This window comes from Phacochoerus africanus, chromosome 8, assembly GCF_016906955.1.
Source record: "Phacochoerus africanus isolate WHEZ1 chromosome 8, ROS_Pafr_v1, whole genome shotgun sequence".
In the NCBI taxonomy this organism is placed as follows: Eukaryota; Metazoa; Chordata; class Mammalia; order Artiodactyla; family Suidae; genus Phacochoerus; species Phacochoerus africanus.
The window spans coordinates 19,065,837-19,086,713 of record NC_062551.1 but is presented as its reverse complement, the minus strand read 5'-3'; the positions used below and the strand labels follow the sequence as shown (position 1 = coordinate 19,086,713).

General features: G+C 52.0%; 1 protein-coding gene across 1 annotated transcript; it reads right to left on the bottom strand.

The window, feature by feature from the left end:
- Window positions 1-1,236: 1,236 nt before the first annotated feature.
- CX3CL1 (C-X3-C motif chemokine ligand 1) lies at window positions 1,237-13,120 on the bottom strand. The gene is made up of 4 exons (XM_047791789.1): window positions 12,900-13,120; window positions 6,737-6,860; window positions 4,125-4,605; window positions 1,237-3,823 (listed from the first exon to the last, which is right to left on the bottom strand). Exons 1-4 carry the CDS (start codon window positions 12,967-12,969, stop codon window positions 3,311-3,313), a joined length of 1,188 nt encoding a protein of 395 aa, XP_047647745.1. The 5' UTR covers window positions 12,970-13,120; the 3' UTR covers window positions 1,237-3,310.
- Between the last annotated feature and the right edge of the window lie 7,757 nt (window positions 13,121-20,877).

Sequence of the window (20,877 nt, the reverse complement as noted above, 5' to 3'; positions counted from 1 at the left end):
AGAGTACAGGAAAAATTATGTGCCCATCACCATCTGTCTTTCCTCGTCCTACTTTTGAGGAAGACTTGGGCTCAGAGAAAAATATTGTTCTTAGTTTAAGAATAACGGGACAGGAGTTCTCGTGTGGTGTGGTGGATTAAGGATCTGCTGTTGTTACTGAAGCAGCTTGGGTGGCTGCTGTGGTGCAGGTTCGATCCCTGGTCCAAGAACTTCCACATGCTGCGTGTGTGCCCCCACCCCCAAGAAAGAAAATCAGGAGAAGGGTGATGTTGAATGGAAACTGACACAGTCACGGGGTCCGAGGCACTGAGAGGTGGAAGGGAATGTCGAGACCTGAGGGGCCTTACCCAACCTGCCCCTTCTCAAGGCCCTGCCTACCGTCATCCATAGGGGGACACCACCCAGTGGCGCCCGACCATCTGAACCACCAGAGGGAACATAGAAAAGTGGGTTTGTGTGTGTAATTTCCTGATTTTTAAATTATTGCCTCTAATTTTCAAAAATACCATGTAGACATCAAATCCAAGATGACTTTGATTGCAAAACATTCTGATATTTAATAAACTACTAATAAAGAACAATAGACCTATCAATTGAACTGTGACATGTCATTGATTGTAGGACAAATCCCAACGGTCACAATATGAAAGAAAATATGCATCTAAGAATGCATGAAATACTCTATTATAATAATAGGCTGGATTTGGCCTGTGACGTCTTGTGCAGTTCCCACCCTACACAACTGTACAGAACAGCTCTTACGACACCTCGGTCACTGGAGGTTCACACTTGGGTCATGTGGGTGAGTACCCAAGTCCCTTGAGGGGTAATCCTGCTTTGATCTTTACCTGGACCAGCAATGGGTCAAGGCAGCAAAGAGGAAAATGTGGCTTGATTTGCTCCCATGGGTCACTAGGTGAGTCATGGTGATACCAAGGGCCTCAAGATAGAGTTTTCGTAGGTGTGGGAAAGGTGTGTCCTAAGGGATTCTGATTCCTGCCAGGGATGGGAGCCACCAGGAGAAGTCTCACACCCTGATTTTATATGTTGCCCCATGTCACACACACTTCTGCAGAGCAGAGCCAGGCCAGGGGTTCAACCCTCCTCACCCCCATTCCCAGGGCCCCTTCTCCTATTAAAGTTCCCGGCCCGCTGCCCCAGAGAGTCTCGGCCCCTCCCCATTCCATCCTCCCAGAGGCTCTGGTTGCCGAGCCTGCCCAAGGAAAAGTAATTTCATTTGGCTCACAAGATTTTCAGTTTTATTAGTAAAATACAAAATGGCACAGACACTGGTAGGTAATAGGGCTTTTGAAGCAAGAGGATCAACCATCTCCTTCCAAATTCATTTCCCAAAATCTCATTCCTGTAATTCACAAAATCCATGAAAGGGGGACCCACTGTCCCTAGCTGCTTTCTCACAGAGGGGAGCCCCATTGCTAATGCCCAGCTCCTTGAAGCCTCCCAGCCAAGGAGAGCCCCAAAAAGTGCATTCAGATCCACAGTCCTCCTCTCTGAGATGTCAGAGTGCCCTCCACCCGAGCCAGGCCCAAACATCCTGCACCCTGCCCTGCAGAGGAGGGCAGGGGGCCCAGGCGGGGGGGCGAGACACGGCTTCCCTCTCTTCGTGGACCAGAGCTGCGCGTGCTTCCCCTCAGTATCTTCTCTGCAGGGGAGTGAGTCACCCATAGCTTGGGGAAGCCTAGCCTATGAGAGGCTTCTCTGGTGGGGGAAAAGGAATACACAAAGAGAACATCAGAGGGCGGTGGGGAGCTGCCGCCAGAGACCCTGAAGGGTGAGACCTGCAGGTCCAGCTCTGACCATGGGGTGCTGGTCAGTCCAGTGAGCCTCCAGCCCCATCCAGGCCCGCCCGGGTCTTCAGTGCCAAAAAGGGAACCCCCGACTTCACACCCATAACTTCCCCTCCCCTGCCCGCTGGGAACCTCAGGTTTCCACGGTGGATTCTGATCTGGAAAACATCATGGAAATTCCTGGCCCTGCCTGCATAGGGGTGAAGGGGAGTGGAGGCGATCTCGGAGTGCAGAGAACAGTGCATTCAGGGAGCAGCGAGAGGTGGAAGGGGAAGCCAGGCCGGCAGGGAAGAAAGAGCAAATGCTGGACCCAGGTCCCTAACAAAGGAGCATGGCTGCTGCCTGCAGCTGCTCCCCGGCTGCTTTCTGCAGAGCCTGCAGGCCTCCACTCCTCCTGCAGTCTGTTACTAGTCACTTGGTGAGTGGCCTCAGTGTCCCAGTGATCCAGGAGGACACAGGGAGAGGCTGTTCTCAAAACTGGGGGTGGGGGCGGCACGGGGTGGGGGGGGGAAGACTTCAAAATCGGTCTCTGCCCCTCAAGTGTCCCAGCCCAGCCCCCACCCAGGGGACCCACAGTGCTGACTCCCTCCAGCAAGGCAGGCCCTCCAGGCCACAGCATCCACGGATGGGCCTGTCTCATCAACTGGCTGATGAAGGTTGTGAGGCTGCACCTCAGGTCTGTGGAAAGAGGTCTCTGCATCAATTACTGACGCCCTGTCAGGGCTACAGGTTACTGCCACATATTTGCCATCCCTCTTGCCTTTCACAGACGGGAAACCAGAGGTATGAGTGCATTGATGGATCAGTGGTGGGCCTGGGACTAGACCCCCAGCCTTCGCGGTCAGAGTCAATATTCCTCTGCTGCAGAGCACAGGCTGAGGAGGGAAGAAAGTGGAGCCACTGCACAATTTCATCTCCTGTTCCCGTGACGCCAACCTCAGGGCAGATCCTTTGCTGGGAGAAGTCCCAGGAAGCACGCCACCCTAGCCTCATGCAAGAAAAGACAGGTCCCCGGCTGGGGCAGGGGGTCTGTACAGGGGGCAGGGGAGCTAGCACCGCAGGTGGCCAGGGTGACAGGCAACCGCAGCGGGACCAAGAGACACAATGAGGTGTGACGGACAGGGCAGAAGGGGCCTGGCCTGAGTCTTGTTTGTGAGATGGGATGATCATGGTACCCACAGGGGACATGGGTCAGGGTGCTGGGCGTTCAGTACATAACTGTTCACTGGGGCTGGCATGGTGTCTAAAGGACCCTCTGAGTAGCCAATAGCGGAGGAGAGTTTTGTGACTTAGGGTATTGGTCTGAGTTGTGGAGGCCTCTCTCTCTGTCCACCATGGGTTAAGAATGGTCAAGGGTGGCCTCCAGGAGCTGAGAGCAGTCCCACCTGGGGATCCTGCCTCCTTGCTCCAATCATCCCAGCTCAGACCAGGCGCTTGGCTGAGGGTGGGTGTGAGGATGGGGGACCCCAGGCAGTTAACAGCGACACAGGCAGGTGGGCAGCTCACACTGGCACCAGGACGTAAGAGTTACTGCCACAGCTCCGGGGGACATAGCATAGCCCTTCTACCGTGTCCCCTGACATCTTGCGGGAGCAGCCCTGCAGATTCTGGTAGGCAAACATGGCCACTCCGAGGAATAAAAGGAGACCAAGGAAGGCCAGCAGCCCCACCGCCTGCCTCCGGGTGGCCGCATGGGAGTCGGGGATGGGAGTACTGAGGACGCCCAGCCTCTGGGGGTCCATGGTGGCATGCATGGGCTCCTTGGCCTTGGGGGCCCTGCCGGAGGCCGATGGATCCGTGCTGGGAGACCCTTCAGAGGATGCAGAGACCACGAAGACGTCAGAAACGCTGCCAGGTCCCATGAAAGCATCCATGGGAGCTGAAGGGGGACCCACCTCTTTGGGCCCTAGAGAGTTCTCTGGTATGGGATCCTGGCCCTTGATCCACAAAGGTTCAGACCCAACATAGTCCTCTGGGACTGTGTATGAAATAGTAGGGGCCTGGGTGGAGGGGGCCTGGGTGGGGGGGGCCCGGGTTGGGGGGGGCCTGGGTGGGGAGGGTCTGGGTGGAGGGGGCCTGGGTGGAGGGGGCCTGGGTGGAGGGGCCCTGGGTGGGGAGGGTCTGGGTGGAGGGGGCCTGGGTGGGGGGGGTCTGGGTGGAGGGGGCCTGGGTAGAGGGGCCCTGGGTGGGGAGGGTCAGGGTGGGAGGGGTCTGGGTGGAGGGGGCCTGGGTGGGGAGGGTCTGGGTGGAGGGGGCCTGGGTGGAGGGGGCCTGGGTGGGGAGGGTCTGGGTGGAGGGGGCCTGGGTGGGGGGGGCCTGGGTGGGGAGGGTCTGGGTGGGGGGGGCCTGGGTGGAGGGGGCTTCAGAGGCTTTCTCCTCAGCCCAGGGGCCTGCCCCAGATTGGTAAGAAGAACTCTGCCAAGACGTGGCGGTGGTGATGGCAGCCCCGTTGGAAAGCTCAGTTGTCTCGGCCCCTCCATCCGGAGTCTCTGAAGTGGAGGGGAACCTGGTCCCCCTGGAATCAGCCGCTCCTGTCGGCAGCCCTGGGGAAGTACCGAAGGCCCTCCGTGCCTCCTGGCTACTGCTTTCACTTGTGACTTTGGTCTCTGAGACCGCAGACCCGTCCATTCCCCTGGTGGCCAGGATGGTCCTGGGCTCACTCATGCCGATTTGCTTCTCGAACTTGCCACCATTCTGACCCAGAAGATCAGCCTGGAGTTTTAGATGGTCCATGGCCTTTCTGACCCATTCCTCGTTTGAGTCAACACAGAATAATTTTTGCTTTCTGGTCTTCAAGCTGCAAGGAAGGAAAAGAGGGACCCAGTGATGTCCAGCTGCTCTGCGGAGTGGGGGCATCATGCAGATGCTCTGCAGGTGAGCGGACCTGGCTGGGAATCCTAGCCCCACCACTTACTAGCGGTGAGCTGCTCGGCTGGGGCAGCTCAGCGTCCGGAACTTTTGTTCTCACTTGAGAACTGGAGAGAGACTCCCGCCTTCTGGAGGGGGACCAGCTGTCCCAGAAAAATGGACTGAGGGGGTTCTCGAGATGTGGGACTTTTTGCGAAAATTCTGGCAGGTGGGCTCACCCTACTTCTGTGGTATTGTAAAAATTAAAATGATATAAACCACTGGCTCAGAGTAGGAGAACAGTAAACGAATAACAATATTAATAATAATATCACTAACATGAAGGCGGGGGCTTTGCGCTATGAGTTTTCTGATTGGGAGGAGATGTCACAGGCGTTCTGTGCCACCAAGTGTGTGACTGGAGGTGGGGCCTCCTCACTCTGGAAAGAGGAGGCCTCCATGTCACAGCATCCTCTACCTCCTCCCTCTCCGCTGCAGGCTGCCCTGTGGACCGCTACCCTCCTCTCCGAGAGTGTGTCCTCAGGCAGAAAGGGCACTAGGGAGCTACAGCCCTATAGATGATGGCTTGTTGGGACCCTGAGTGCCACCCAAATCCTGAGCTTCCTTTGAAGCCGTGTATGGCTGGTTTACTCCTGAGATCACAGCTCTGAGCTGGCTGGGACCATGCTCCACACCGCAGCCTGTGTTGGGCACTTTTGCCTGTTTGAACGTCACACCCCTCCTGCAAGGTGGCTACCACACACATCCCCATTTCACAGATGAGAGGATCGAGGCTCAGAGAGGTAATGTACATGCGCCCGGCTCCAGAACGCTGGAAGCCAGAGAGGTCCAGAAAGCGGGCGTGACCCCGCAGACCCCACGGATGCCCTGCTGCCCCGGTGCAGTTAGCCTCTCTCTAGAGCATCTCACTAGAAAATAGAAGCAAACGGGAGTTCCCGTTGTGGCTCCGTGGTAACGAACCCCACTAGTATGCATGAGGGTGCGGGTTTGATCCTTGGCCCCACTCAGTGGGTTAAGGATCTGGCGTTGCCGTGAGCTGTGGTGTAGGTCAAAGACGTGGCTCGGATCTGGTGCATTGCTGTGGCTAAGGTGTAGGCTGGCACAGCTGCAGCTCCGATTCGACCCCTAGCCTGGGACCCTCCATATGCTGCAGGCGGCCCTAAAAAAAAAAAAAAAAAAAAAAAAAAAAAAAGAAAGAAAAGAAAAAGAAAGAAAGAAAAGGAAAGAAAGAAAATAGCAGCAAACATTTAGGGGAGTCTGGGGGATGCAAGTCTTGACAGGTGAGTGGAGAGGTCAGGCGCCAGCACGCTGGCCATTCTTAGCAACAATCAACAGGAGGAAGTACAACTTCCTTTAGCTGAGTCCTACTTCGAAGGCCCACCAGTCATTTCCTACTGCGGTACCCAAGAGGGACCCCAGGGGAGAAAGCAGCCAAGATGGCCAGGGATCCCAAAAGCCAGAGAGAAATCTGGCTTGGCCTGACTCCTCCCCAGTCTCAGAGGGATTCTATTTCCTCTTCTGTCCAATGAAGATAATCATCTTGGCCTCTCCCATTGTCAGCAGCTTCCGGACACTGTTCCAAGCACTTTATTTTCATTATTTCTTTTCATCCTCCCAACTGCCTATTTTACAGATAAGGAAACTAAAGTGCAGAGGGTAGGCGACACGACCAGGGTCACCCAGTGAGGAGTGAAGCCAGGATTTGCACCAGATCTGTTGGCTTCTGGAGCCTGACCTTTCAGAGCACCATGTTTTACCTCCCCCATGAAAGGCAGCAGGGCAAGCACTGCAGAAAACACGCTTTGGCCCAGGAGAAATTATGACCCAGGGTGGCTGCTCCAGGCTCTGGCCCCCCAGGAAGCCACACCTCACCCCTGCCATGCAGCAAAGATATTAAGGTCGAAAGGAGGCCAGTAGGTCAGGAGCAAGAGGAGCTTTTGCTGAAGCCCTTGGCCAGGAACCCAGGTTGGGAGGAGAGGAGGTGGATACGGAGTAGCAGAGGCCTGGGACCATCCCCGGGAGCTTGAAAGGAATGCAGAGGCGGAGAGGGCGGTACCTACATGACGACATTTTGGCCGCATGATCCTTGAGACAGTTGGTAATGGACTAGGAGCTGCAGAGGGATCGTCTTGTTGTTCATACTGCTGCACTTGATGCTGCATTTGTTCACACCAAAGTGCTGTCCTGAACCCACAGAGGCCCCCAGTCAGCAGGACTGTCTCTGGGCATCTGGCTGCCCAGCCCCACACCAGCTTGTCCCAGCCACACCACCCAAGCCAGAACTGATGCCCTGCATACCCTTGACCTCAGCCCCCTGCCCCCCGGCCAAACCTCTCTATGCCTCAGTTTCCCCACCTGAGGATATAGGGACAACAAAAATATCTACTTCATGGGGTAAAGGTAAGGATTAATGAAAATGAATTCTTGCTTATAAAGCTCTCATTACCTGGCACAATGTAAGTGTTTAACTTAAAAAATTAAGTTGCTGTAGTTGGTCTGTACTTCACTAGGGGAGATGAGTGAGAATAACAAGGATCTGCCTGAGGTTACACAGCCAGCAAGTGATGGAACAGGTGCTCCCGCCAGGCCAAGTTCCCGTCCCCTCTGGGCCCCCGGTGCTGACTTCCCCCCACACACCTTTACCCCAGTAAGTCACCTGTTCAACCCTCGCCCCCTCTCATCTACATCCCATTCCTTGCTCTCAGCCTGATCCATATTCATGGATCTCCACAAGCTGAGACACACCCAGACCTCTGTCCATCCACATCCCATGTGCACACCCTATGACACATACACACGCGTACTCTCACAGCAACAAACACAATGGCACATATATATGCACCCCCCCCCCAAAAAAAAAGCACACATGCAACCAGGTGCACGTAGCAAATACTAAAAAAAATTTTTTTAAGTGTTTTTTTTTGTTCTGTTTTGTTTTGTTTTTTGTGTTTTTAGGGCCGCACCCATACATATAGAGATTCCCAGGCTAGGGGCCTAATTGGAGCTACAGCTGCTGGCCCACACCACAGCCACAGCAACATAGGATCCAAGCCACATCTGCGACCTCCACCACAGCTCACGGCAATGCTGGATCCTTAATCCACTGAGCGAGGCCAGGGATGGAACCCGAAACCTCATGGTTCCTAGTCAGATTCGTTTCCGCTGTGCCACGACGGGAACTCCCCCAAAATTTTAAATATGTAAGTACACCTTCTAAGGAGGGCGCTGAGTGTACAATCCTTTGTTCTGCCGTTAAGAGCCAGAGTGAGTTTGGAAGCAGGTGCAGAGAGAAACAGAATGTGCCGTTTGGATTCCCAGGGCAAGCAGGGGGAGGAGGAGTTAGGAGGAGAAATTGTGATGGGGTTGTGCCTGGGTGGGGGCACAGTGGGATGGACAGGGGCCTGCAGACAGCTGTGTCCCACCTGGAGCCAGAGAGAAACCCCAGGACAGGATGAAGGTGACGCAACAGACAGTGGGGACCCAGATATTTTATATAAACATTCAGTGCTTTGCATTGCATTTCCAGCATTTCCACCTTCCCCTGAAATCTCCAGCAAAATTTACCCTGCTTTGGTGTAAGCTTGAGAGGGTATGCAAAAAATGAGGAACAGGCTGAGTTTCAGATCTGGGCCAAGGTCATATGCAGCCGAAGCAAGACCCCAGAGGGTGTTGCAAAAATCTAGAGGCCAGGACTTCCAGGGCAGTGGAGCCAAGAGAGAACACGTCTTTAGCTATGCAGAGCTTGGGAGGCAGCAAAACACACAGTGCTCATACACAAATACTTAATGTATGTGGACACACAAACCCAATGTGCTCCACCGTCCCAAACACAGGTGCACACACACACCTTCTAGAATCTGCCTCTCCTGCCATCACTCCCCCTTCGCCATGGCCTACCCTGCCTTGTGGGAAGTGGGGTTCAGGACTTGCAGCACTGGGCTGGGCCATCAGGGGGCAGCTCTAGTTACAACTGAGGCGGGCAGCGGGCCTCCCTGCTGCTGGTCCCTAAGTCACCAGCTGTCCCTTCTCTCTGAGAAAACAGGATGTGGAAGTTGCCTTGCTGCCTTATCACCCTCCTCTCCCAACAGGACCTCGGAATGACTCAGCAGCAGCCGCCACAGGCCCCATTGAGTAGAGCCAGGAGCCAGTCCCCTGGACTGGCAGGTGATTTGGGGGTGGTTCCCCCCGGAAAAGTGATGCTCCCGCATGACTTGGAGCCAGGGAGAGGCTGCCCGGTGGGCAGGTGGGATAAGCTAGGGAAGGTCAGTTTGCTCTTCTGACTCTACTTCCCAGGATGGGGAAGGCCACTGTCCACCTCCAGGGCTTAAAGAGCCACAGTGGCAGCCTGTCCCAAAGTCCCCACCCTCTGCCATCATGCCAAATGGGCTCTGCTGGGTTCTGCTCCTGGCTCTGCCTCAGAAGGTTGTGTAACTAACGGTGGGGGGGCTTTTCTTCTGGGGACTGAAGTTTTCTGTTCTGTGACTGGAGATAATGTCTCCACTAGCCAGTCATCTATTACCTGTCATATGAGTGTCAGGAGAACAGGGACCCGGTCTGTCTTAGTGTTGGAGTGCTTCCCAGCATCAAGCATAAGGTGGATAAAAATAATCATTGAATGAAATAATGTCTCAACTCCTTATCGCTCCACTCGCCTCCCTGTCTATCCATCCATTTATCTGCTCCCTCCTACCAACCCCCTACCTGCTCCCTGCCACCCACATGTCGACCTCTTACCCATCCCAACTCCCTCACCCATCAATCTACCCATGCCTCACTCACCCTCCTACCACCTGTCCACCCCTACCCATCCTCCAGCCCTTCATCTACCCACCCCTCCATCTCTCACCAACCCACTCACACATCCTTCATCCATCCATCCATCCATCATCCGTCCATCCATTCATCCGTTTCCTGACTCAGCCAACATTTGTTTGAATTACTTTTGAGTATCTACAAAGACCCAACCCCTCTTGTCCTTAACCCTGAGCGCTTTCTTCTGAAGGACGAGTGCTGAGCTTGGAGAGAGGACCTCAATTCCAGTAAATGCTATCAGATCACCATGTTTACTCAGTCAGTCAACAAACACTGACCCTCCTCTTTCCAGGCCCTGTGAGGTGTAGAGGGATGAACAAGGCCCATCTCTGACCTCAGAATTCTCCCAGCCTAATGGGCAGCTAAGAGCTTTCCTTAATAGAGCACCTACTGTATATTAGACCCTATGCTCAGCACACATACACCTGCTCTCACTAATTCCCAACAACCCATCCCTGCAAAGGGAGAATTTTTATCCTCAGTTTAAAGATGTGGAAGCTGAGGATCAAAGGAGTTCGATGACTTGCTCAAGACTACACAGCTGCTTAGCGGCAGATCTGGTTTTCCTCCCAGCCCCTAGTTACCCCACTGTTCTGGGCTGCCTTAAACACCAGGTAAAAACACCATGATCGAGACAGACCCCAAATGTGCCGGGATTTATGTGAGGGAGAGACTGCTTCCAGCTCCAATTGATCAGGAGACGTTTCTTGGAGGACGTGGCCATCAGGCTGGTCCTCAAGGGCTCTTTGGAGGATAACGGACAGGAAAAGATGGGAAAGTTTGGGGTTGCTGGGTCTCTGGGCGAGAGAGAGAGGGCTTGTGCTATTGCTCAGCTGTGTGTCCTGGAGGAGTCCCTTAGGCTCTCTAAGCCTCTGTGCCCTCACTTGTAAAATGGACAAGATAATACCTGCTTTACAGGGTGGTCCTGAGAGTAACGTTTGTTAAATATCTGGGCTCTTAGAGCAGGCTTTCCTTGACAGCAAACACTGCTGACATTTTGGACCCTGTAACTCTTGTTGTGGAGGCTGGCCTGTGTATTGCAGGACTTTTGGCATCATTCCTGGCCTCCAAGCACTAGATATCTAAGCACCTCCCAATCAAAAATGTCTCCAGAAATTGCCAAATGTCCCCCTGGGGGACAAATCCCGCACTGACGACCACTGCCCTAGAGATATCCACGTGACCCCCTCTTCTGCTTCCCTCAATGCATCCTTCTTCCCTGGCCCCCTACCTAAAATTTCAATACCTCTCCTACACCCTGATTTTTAAAATCATAGCGCTTTTTTTTTTTTCTTTCTAACAGACCAAATCATTTTCTCATTTATTTTGAGGATTTCCTGTCTTTTCCAGTTGGTGTTCAGCACCCAGAGGGCTAGGATCTTGGGCAGTTTCATTCACTGATGTGGTTCCAGCACCTAAAAGAGTGCCTGGCACATAGTAGGTGCTCATCTACTGCATCAACAAAATGCTCAAGGAAGCACTTTGTGACATATAAAATTTTAACCAACAGAGAAACAGGAACTTTTATTTAAATTCAACATGGGCCTGGATCCGACACTCCGGATTTCTCCTCCCCTGCCTTCCCCGTCCACGCCACCGCAAATCAGGGGGGCAGATGACAGTAGCTTAATTCAGATTTTTCTCTCTCTCTCCTGCTGGGGCTTGAGTGGGAGTGAATGCGTCAGTGCTTGGGGGAAAAGAGTCTCTGCTCTGACTTGTATCTGCAGGTTTGTTATATAAAGCAGCCTGACACAGCCCCGCAAACCCACATTTGGCAACTGACGCAGCCACCCTGCACCAGCCAGGACAGAAGCTCTGAAGTCCCCAGGCCCACTCCAGCCTCTCTATCTTGTGAACCAGCCCCTACTCCGGCAGGGGCTCCCAGGGGGTCTCTCAGAGCCACAAATGTCAGCATGGATGAGGACTTCCGAGATGAGCCCAGTCTTACAGGAGGAGAAACTGAGGCTCAGAAAGGTTGAAATCATGTGAGTGACCAAGATTAGGGCAGATGATGATTTTGAAGCCTCAGGCTACTGGATAAAGCATTCAAGGTCCCCCAGGATCCACCCTCCAGCCTGGCATAGAAGCCCCTCACCCCCAGCTTAGTATAATAATCCTCCTCCTCCCACTTCCATAGTGTCCTCCCAGGCATTGGAGGCCCACCATGCAGAAGGTGAGAGCAATATTTAAAGATGCAGCAGCTGGGACTAAAGAAAGCAAAACCCCACTCAGGGTCATGGCTATGGAAAAGCAACCTCCATCTTACTCCTCATCTTCCAGTCCTCACTGTCCCCAAACAACCTGGGCTCCGGGTTCAAGTCTAGGAAGCTAGCAGCACTTGGCCTGCACCACCCGCACCCACCTGCTCTCTGACTTCCTGGTGGGTTTTCCCCACACAGAGGGACTAGGGGGCAGTTTGCTCCATGGAGGTGTCCTGGAAGCCAGTTCTCATTTTCCCAGACTGGCTGTGTGCCCTAAGGCAGGTTCCCACCCTTTCTGAGCCTCAACCTACTGGATGACCTGGGTACTCCCTTAGCATGGGGCGGATTCAAAGGGTTCGTAGAGGCAGTGTGACCCACAGAGGTGAGAAGCATGCATCCACACTCTCTCCTGCACCCAGTCATACCTTCTCCTGCCCTGTTGCTGGCTGTGCATCCTCAGGCCAGTGTCTAAACCTCTCTGGACCTCCATCTTACTCATGTCGGGTAGGATGGATATCCCCTGCCCTCCCAGGCCACAGGCTCCCAAAAGCAAGTAACTGGAGGTGCAAATGTTTTCTAAGCTATGCTTGGAGGAGAAAGATGGTATCATGGGAGAGACACGAATGGGGGCTACAGACCACAACAACAGTGATAAGCCCAATTCATACACTGCAATGACCTTGACCTCCACTGGTCTTGGGCCCCCTACTCCTGGGGAGGTCTTGACATCAGGACAGGAGAAAGTCCCAATTGTGGCCTGGCCAGGGGCTAAGCTAAAACTCAGGAGGGTTACATATTAGCCCTGGGCAGGGAGACCCAGGCCACTGTCCCCAGGGCTCACAGCCCAGTGCCCACAAGAGCCTCCGCAGGCTTCCCACAACCCTCACCCTCACAGCACTTCCACACCTGGTATCTTGTGCTGCCCACACCATCTCTGTGCTCTGCCATGAGGTCACCACCTTGCTCACTAGGCCAGGCAGGGACAGTCTCTGGAGACTGGAAATCTTTCCAAGAGGAGGGGGACCCTGCGTCTGTGACCATGACTGTGGCCAGGGAGGTGCCCATCCCATTCTGGCACATCCGCAGGAAGGGCTGCCAGGGACCTCAGCCTTCCCCGAGTAGAGTCTAGGGCCCCGATGTCAGGCCGGAGGGGCAGAAGTGGGGCTGGGGGCTCTCCCACCCTGCTCCTGCCTGAGTCGACATCACTCACCCGCCAGCAGCATGGCAAGATGGCAGAATGAAGCCGAGTGGAGCAGCCACGAGAAAGATGTAAGAGCCATGGTGGAGGACGGACGGGGGTCCGGGGGGCCAGGGCAGGCGGCAGGGGCCCTCGTCGAATCTCCCTCAGTGCTATCTGCTCCTGGCCTGAGCTCTGCCGGGATTTATATGGGGCTCCGCTGCCTCTGCCTCTGCCTCCGCCTCCCGCCCCCACAGGCAGCAGGCAGGCAGTGGGAGGGGAGAGGAAGGGAGCCTGTGTGCAGCGACTGGATTCCTCGGGATGTTGCCAAGGAACGGGCTCCCTGGCTCTGGGTGAGGGTTTGCAGCAGAAGTACTGGGCTGGCCCCTCATACCAGGACCTGCCTAGGAGGCTGGACCAGGCCTGCTAGGGTTCAAAGGGCCTTCTCTCCTCCCATCTGCCAGGGCCACCTTCCTACTGGGAGCTGGCACATGCCCTAGGATCTGGCCTAGGGCCCTATAGATAGGTAATAAACAAAAGGACAGGGGACTAGAGAGTGTGGCTGCAGGCAAGCCAGGAGGACCAGGTCTGACAGTCTCCGCTGGTCTAGGAGGTAGCTCTCCCACAGCAGGAAAGACCCCCAGCATTTACCTCTTAAAGCCCCAGAGCCTGGGGAACCCTGCTCCTCACCGTGTCCCCCACGCTCACTATGAAGCCTGGCAAACAGTAGGGGACCAGTCTGAAAGAAGGATGCCTGCTGAAAGAAGGATCCAGCCAACTTCACAGGGACAGATGGGGAAACTGAGACCCAGAGAACAGGCAGAATCATGCCACATCACAGACAGCATCAGAGCGGAGGACCCACTGCCACTGCCACAAAGAAGAATAGGCATGAACAGAGCATGGGCTGTTCAAGACACAGAAAAGAGCCTGGGCCTTCCTACCTTCCTTTCCTCATTTGCACCCTCTCCCACGGCCAGCCCCGGCCCCCTCTGAGCCCACGGGAACAACGTGGCTGCTAGCCTCGCCCCAGGTAACTTGGGGCCTCTCCGCTGGTCCTTACCTCAGCAGCTTGCCTGGAAGAAGTCCTGCCTTTCTTAGGGCCTCAGTTCTCTACCTGCACAAGGAGTGAGTTGGGCTAATGCCTTGGGCAGAGGGCTTCACGGCTCTGACTTCCCAGGTTCTCTCTCTGTTAGAGGTGGTGACAACAGGACCAGGCATGACCAGCCATCAGCTGTACCAAACTGGTACAAACGCTTGCTGGTAGAAGTACATGCAGCACTATTGTTTTCATGACTGCCTTCCCTGCAGGCAGTGGCAATAATCCCTGAGACTCTAGAAATGTCTAGCAGGAGCCTAGCCCAGTCTGGGGCCAGGAGCTAACTGTAAACCCACTCCCATCTACGTGTCTCAGGGCTGCCAGCCAGAGCAAAACCAGTTTGTCTGTAAGCCACTGTCCCAGGCGATGGGAGCCAGCTGGTCCAGGCTGAGCTGGGCAGAGGGGTCACAGTGGCCAAGGCCAGGGCCTCTCTCTCTCATCCAAGCATAGTGAAGCTGTCTAGGGTGTGGAGCCAGGACCCTGGACCTTCCTTGATGGGGAGGAGCACCCCTAGTGTGGGCCAGTGTCTACTCAGGCTCAGAGAATCGCTCCTGGCCTGTGCACATATGAAGCTCAGACCCTTCACATTTCTGTCGTTCAAACCCTCAGCTCACAGCTGGGGAAATGAGGCCCCGAGAGGCACAAGAAATGATACAAACCGAGGTCTAAGGCTCTTTCTATTCTGCCCGTGCAGGGGCAGAAGAGGAGGAGGGGCAGGAAGAGAGGAAGGAGGGAGACGGAGAAGGAGGGAGTCAGGGGGAAGGGACAAGAGGGACAGAGGGGGAGGGAGGAAGAGGAGGAGGAGGGGCAGGCCCTGGGGCACCTCCCACATAATAAAGGACAAGAGCCAGGTGGAGCCAAGTATTGCAGCAGAGAGACTCTTGTTCCCTTGCACCAGACTATGCCCCAAAGAAGTATTTAGAAAGCAAGGGCTTTGGGATCAAGTGACCATGGCCCTGGCACTAACTATCGCTGTGTGATCTGGGCAGTTTCCCTGCCTCTCTGAGTTTACACTCTGAGAGAGGCACTATTTTAAGTGCTTTGTATGATACATTTCCATGTCAGGAAATCATGACAATAAACCAGGATGTAAGCAAAATCCTATTATGTGGCCCATTTTATGGATGGGAAACTGAGGCAGGCAGAAGTTAAGGAATTTTCTGAGGATCACCAGCCAGGAAATGAGGGAGCCTGGATTTGCCCCAAACAGCTGGCTCTTGAGTCTGAGCTCCAGACCACCAAACTCTACCACTTCCTGCCACTCCCACTGCGAGGACTGCTGTGGGAAGTACGTGAATTTATTGCCCTTAAGGTGCCGAGTTAGAGCCAGACATGGAATAGTGCCAAAACACAGATATGACACTGCTTTTCTTTGTTCAGCCCTTGGGAATATCCCTTATCCTATTCTGGCCCAGCTTTTCCTCCCATGAAACTCTAATGATCATAGTATAAGAATGATCAGCAATCTTCCCAGGGGGGGTGTGTGTGTGTTATGTGTGTGCACACGTGACATAACATGTCTGCTCATATGAATGACCTGCTTCTCACTGTGCTCTGTGAGATACAGAAAGGAAAACAACCAAGCAGATAGACCACCAGGTAGTGCACAAAGCAAGATGCCTCACAGTGGAATGAAGTTGAGGGACTAGCGGGTAGAAGGAGTCAGTACATTGGGACTAGAGAATGAGTTCTCACCGTCTCCTCCCCAACCCCAGAGAGCCCCCCCACCACAGGCTTCACAAGACAGGACAACGAGAGCAGCACAGACCCTGAAATGCACTACCTTCTCAGAATCTATTTTCTGAATGCCAGGGGTACTTCCTAACTGGTCTCTGGTCAAATTGTCAAGGAAAGAGAGGCTTGTTTTACTTCCTATTTCCCTCATTAAGTTATTTGCAGACCTTCTCAGTCCTTAAGGAAGACGACATAGTACATCAATTCTAAGATGGTATTTTTTCACAATTTAACACCTCTGAAATTGAAGTGCATTGTATGATCAGTGGCAACTTATGGCATTTGTGTGCCTGAATTGCATTTCTTATATATGCATTTATTTCCAACAGTTACCTAGGGCCACTACCAACCTGACACCACTTTAAATAAGTTATCTTCCTGGGTTTTTTACAATACACCGGTGATGTGAATGCAGACTTCATACCTATGTGAATAATGGTTATGGTTCAAAATCTCAGGGGAAATTTTTCTTTTCTTTCTCTTACCAGTGCTAAAGGCTAAAAAATGCAAGTTATCCCTTGGGATCCTGGCTTCATTCCAGGGTCTCTCATTAGAGTCCCCATCCTGGACTTCTTTTCCATGGTAATTGATAAAATAATGGTATATTTTATAGTCAAAAGAATTTAAGAAACTTGATACTGGAATTGAAAAGTTTCACCAGGGACAAAAACTCTTTGCAGTTTCTTACTTCTGAGCAGCAACTAGCCTTCTTCAGGTCCTCACTCGTCTTTCAGAGCCTGCCGATACCTCTCAAAAGGAGCCAAGTAATTGCCCTCCGGATGAATGATTCACTATGCAATTTGTAGGTAAAATGGGATTTGTTAATTTGTAATTTCATCGAGATGCAATTTGTGAGTAAAATTGTGCTAAAGCAATAAAAAAAAAATAACAAAACTCTAATGGTCACCCTACCCATCTTATCAGGGCATTAAAGACTAACTGAGATTCAATTCAGACTCAGTAGCCAGGCTTTCAGGTCAGCTGGACCTGGAGACAAATATGACTCTACTGCTTATGACAGGTACTGCTTTGGGCAAGTGACTTAACCTCTCTGACCCTCAGTTTCCCCTTCTGTAAAACTGTATGCTAACAGCCATCTCACCAGTTTACTCCCTGAGGACGTTCATAAAACTAAGAATGTTCACAGTACCTGACACGCAGGAATAACTGGTGTTTGTTATTAAGCCCTAATGTGTGCTTGGTGCTGTGGTGGGACAGGGGTCCTAAGCAAATAAGCCAAGGTCCTTGCTCCAAGAAGCCCCAGCTCAGTAGGAGAGAGAAGATCCAAGTTCTTCCATGTCTTGGGACGGGAGAGAGCCATTCAGTTTTGGTTTTTGTTTGTTTTGTTTTTTGTTTTGGTGCCCCCGGGGCATGTGTAAGTTCCTGGGCCAGGGATCGAACCTACACTACAGCAGCAACCAGGGCCAGATCCTTAACCCACTGCACCACAAAAGAACTCCAGGCATTTGTTCTTGTCTGGGAATCAAGGAAGGTAGGAATGAGAGATTATATTCAATCAGAAGATTGGCAGAATTTTGCTTTGTTGTTTTTTTCCTATGTTATCATTTTGAAAAATTTGTAGATGATAAAGAAGGAATGGCACAAAGAGCTTTCCTGTCTCTACCACCAAGATTCAATGATCAACATTTTTCCATATTTGCTTCATATTTCTTCATCTTTCTCCTTCCTTCTTCCTCCTCCCTCTTTCCCCTCCTCCTTTCTTCAATTATCCCAAAATGTATTTTAAGTTTCTTCTCCTTCACCTCCCTGTCTCTCTGCCTTCCTTTCTATGTATCTATCTTTTTTTTTTTTTGGCTGCCCCATGGCATATAGAGCTCCCAGGCTAGGGATCAGATCTGAGCCGCAGCGGCGAACTAAGCCATGGCTGTGGCAACACTGGATCCTTAACCCACTGTGCCAGGCCCAAGATCAAACCTGAGTCTCAGTGCCCCCAAGAGGCTGCCAATCCTGTTGCACTACAGAGGAAGCCCCTATCTACCTACTGAACCAGGGTCCAATCCAGGTTCGTGCATTGCTTGTGATTATTTCTATTTAGTCTAGACCTTCTTCATGTTTTTCATGCCATTGACTTTCTGAAGAGTCTTCTCCACATTGTTTCTTTTTTTTTTTTTTTTTGGCTTTCTGCCTTTTCTAGGGCTGCTCCTGAGGCATATGGAGGTTTCCAGGCTAGGGGTCTAATTGGAGCTGCAGCCGCCGGCCTACACCAAAGCCACAACAACGCGGGATCTGAGCAGCATCTGCAAACTACACTACAGCTCACAGCAACACCGGATCCTTCCTTAACCCACTGAGCAAGGCCAGGGATTGAACCAGCAACCTCATGGTTCCTGGGTGGATTCATTAACCACTGAACCACGACGGAAACTCCCACATTGTTTATTCTTAACTTACTGAATTATTTCTTGATATCATCTAAACTGTTCCCCTATCCTATGTATTTCCTGTAAATGGGAAGTTACGTCTACAAGCCTGATTAGATCTCAACTACAAATTCTTGGCAAGAATATATTGCCAAGTTGTATTCAAGTACAAGAATACTTTGTACCTTGTTTCACTGGGGGATTTTTTTTGGGTTTTTTTTTTGTCTTTTTGTATTTTTAGGGCCGTACCTGCAGCATATGGAGGTTCCCAGGCTAGGAGTCTAATCAGAGCTGTAGCCACCAACCTAGAGCCACAGCCACAGCAACTCGGGATCCGAACTGCATCAGCGACCTACACCACAGCTCAAGACAACGCCTGATCCTTAACCCACTGAGCCAGACCAGGGACCTCACGGATACTAGTCAGGTGTGTTAACCACCGAGCCACAACAGGAACTCCATTGTTCACTGTCCTTGATGGAGAAGTGCTACTCCCTTTGCGATTCACAAGGAACCTGCAATATGCAGATGGGCAGGGTTTTGTTGGGGTTTTTTCCCTTTCTGTGACCACATCTGTGGCATATGGAAGTTCCTGGGCTAGGGGTTGAATCGGAGCTGCACCTGCCAGCCTACACCACAGCCACAGCAGCACTGGATCGGAACTGCATCTGCAACCTACACTGCAGCTTTCAGCAACACCAGATGCTTAACCTACTGAGCAAGGCCAGGGATCGAACCCACAACCTCACTGACACTATGTCGGGCTCTTAACCTGCTGAGTCACCACCGGAACCCCTGACAGGCAGGATTTTGACCGACCACCCCTGGCCGAGGGAAAACTGAACCAAGGTGGGAAGCACAGGACCCATGCAGGAGATGGGGAGCAGTCCAAAGCCATCGGCTCTGAGGAAGGAGTGGGCAGGGAGGCTGCAGCTGGACACTTTGAAGCTGGAGTGAGGAAAATGGATGCTGTTTGGGGACAAAGGAGAGGTGGGAAGCTTCTGAACAGTACTAGGCAAGCAGGAAATAGGGTTTTCTCAGAATCTGTTGGGTAGTAGGGATGGGAGTATCTGTGCCCACATCTCTGCAGTCCCACAGATAACTGGGACCTTGCATGGGTGCCCCAGAGAGCAGGGGACCTGCGTCATTCTTGTGGAACATGAGGGATTCCCCCAGCACCAGAAGCAGAACAGAAACAACTATGGGGTACAAGGTGGGGAGAACAGCGCACTCCTGTGGGGCCGCAGGATGGTAGGAAGAAGGGGGTGGCCAGTGAGCTGGTCATCTCCAGGGCTCTTACAGCACAGCCTTCCCTGCCCAGCTCACCTTTTCTGACCAATAAGGAGGGTTGCCCACACGCACTTGGCAATTCTTCTTACCACATTTCCACATTTCTGACCATACCCTCTTATTTACAGTGGAAACACATACATCACGTAAAAATTAACATTATAACCATTTCTAAGTATTCAGTTCAGTGGCATTAAGTACCTTCACATTGCTGTGCCACCATCGCCACCAGTCATCTCCAGAACATATTCATCTTGCAAAACTGAAACTCTGGACCCGTTGAATAATAACAATAAAGTCTGCTTTGTGTTTCCATGACTTTGACTCCTTGAGGAGTAGTGTGTATTTGTCTCTTGCGACTGGCTTGTTCTACTCACCATGATGTCTTCGAAGCTCATCCATGTTGTAGCAGGGGTCAGAATTTCCTCCCTTTTAAGGTTGAATCACATCGCATTGTGTGGATAGATCACATTTTGCTTAACCATTCATCTGTCGACACATATTTGGGCTGTTTCCACTTTTTGTCCATCTCAGAAAATGCTGCAATGAACATGGGTATATAAATACCTATTCCAGTTCCTGCTTTCAATTCTTTTGTGTGTATGCCCAGAAGTGAGATTCCTGGATCCTGTGGTAGTTCTATGTTTAATTTTTTGAGGAAAAGCCATACTGTTTTCTACAGCAGCTGCACCATTTTACACTCTTATCACCAGTGTACGAGAGTTGCAAATTCCCCACATCCTCACCAACTTAATTTTTGTAATAATAACCATCTTGGAGTTCCTGTCATGGCATAGTGGTAACGAATCTGACTAGGAACCATGAGGTTGGGGGTTCGATGCCTGGCCTTGCTCAGTGGGTTAAGGATCCCACGTTGCCATGAGCTGTGATGTAGGTCACAGAGGTGGCTGGGATCCCGCATTGCTGTGGCTGTGGCGTAGGGTGGCAGCTGTAGCTCTGATTCGACCCCTAGCCTGGGAACCTCCATATGCTTCGGGTGCGGCCCCAAAAAGCAAAAATAATAATAATAACCATCTTAATGAGTAAGAAGTTGTTGTTTCATTGTGGTTTTGATTTGCATTTCTCCTGTGATTAGTGATGTTCAGCATTTTTCCATGTTGTTGGAGAGGAAGAAATTTTCCTCTACCCTTTATATTCTTCTAACTGGTCTAAGAATTAAACTGACATGTGATGGATTAACAGAAGAAAACCTAACAAATGTTTTTTGTTGTTTTTTTTTGTTTCTTTGTTTGCGTTTTTTAGGGCCACACTCACAGCATATGGAGGTTCCCAGGCTAGGGGTCGAATCTGAGCTGTAGCCACCGGCCTACATCACAGCCACAGCAACGCCAGATCTGAGCCAAGTCTGTGATCTATACCACAGCTCACGGCAATGCCGGATCCTTAACCCAATGAGCAAGGCCAGGGATCAAACCTGTGTCATCATGGATACTAGTCAGATTCATTTCCTCTGAGCCAGGATGGGAACTCCCTAAACAAATATTTA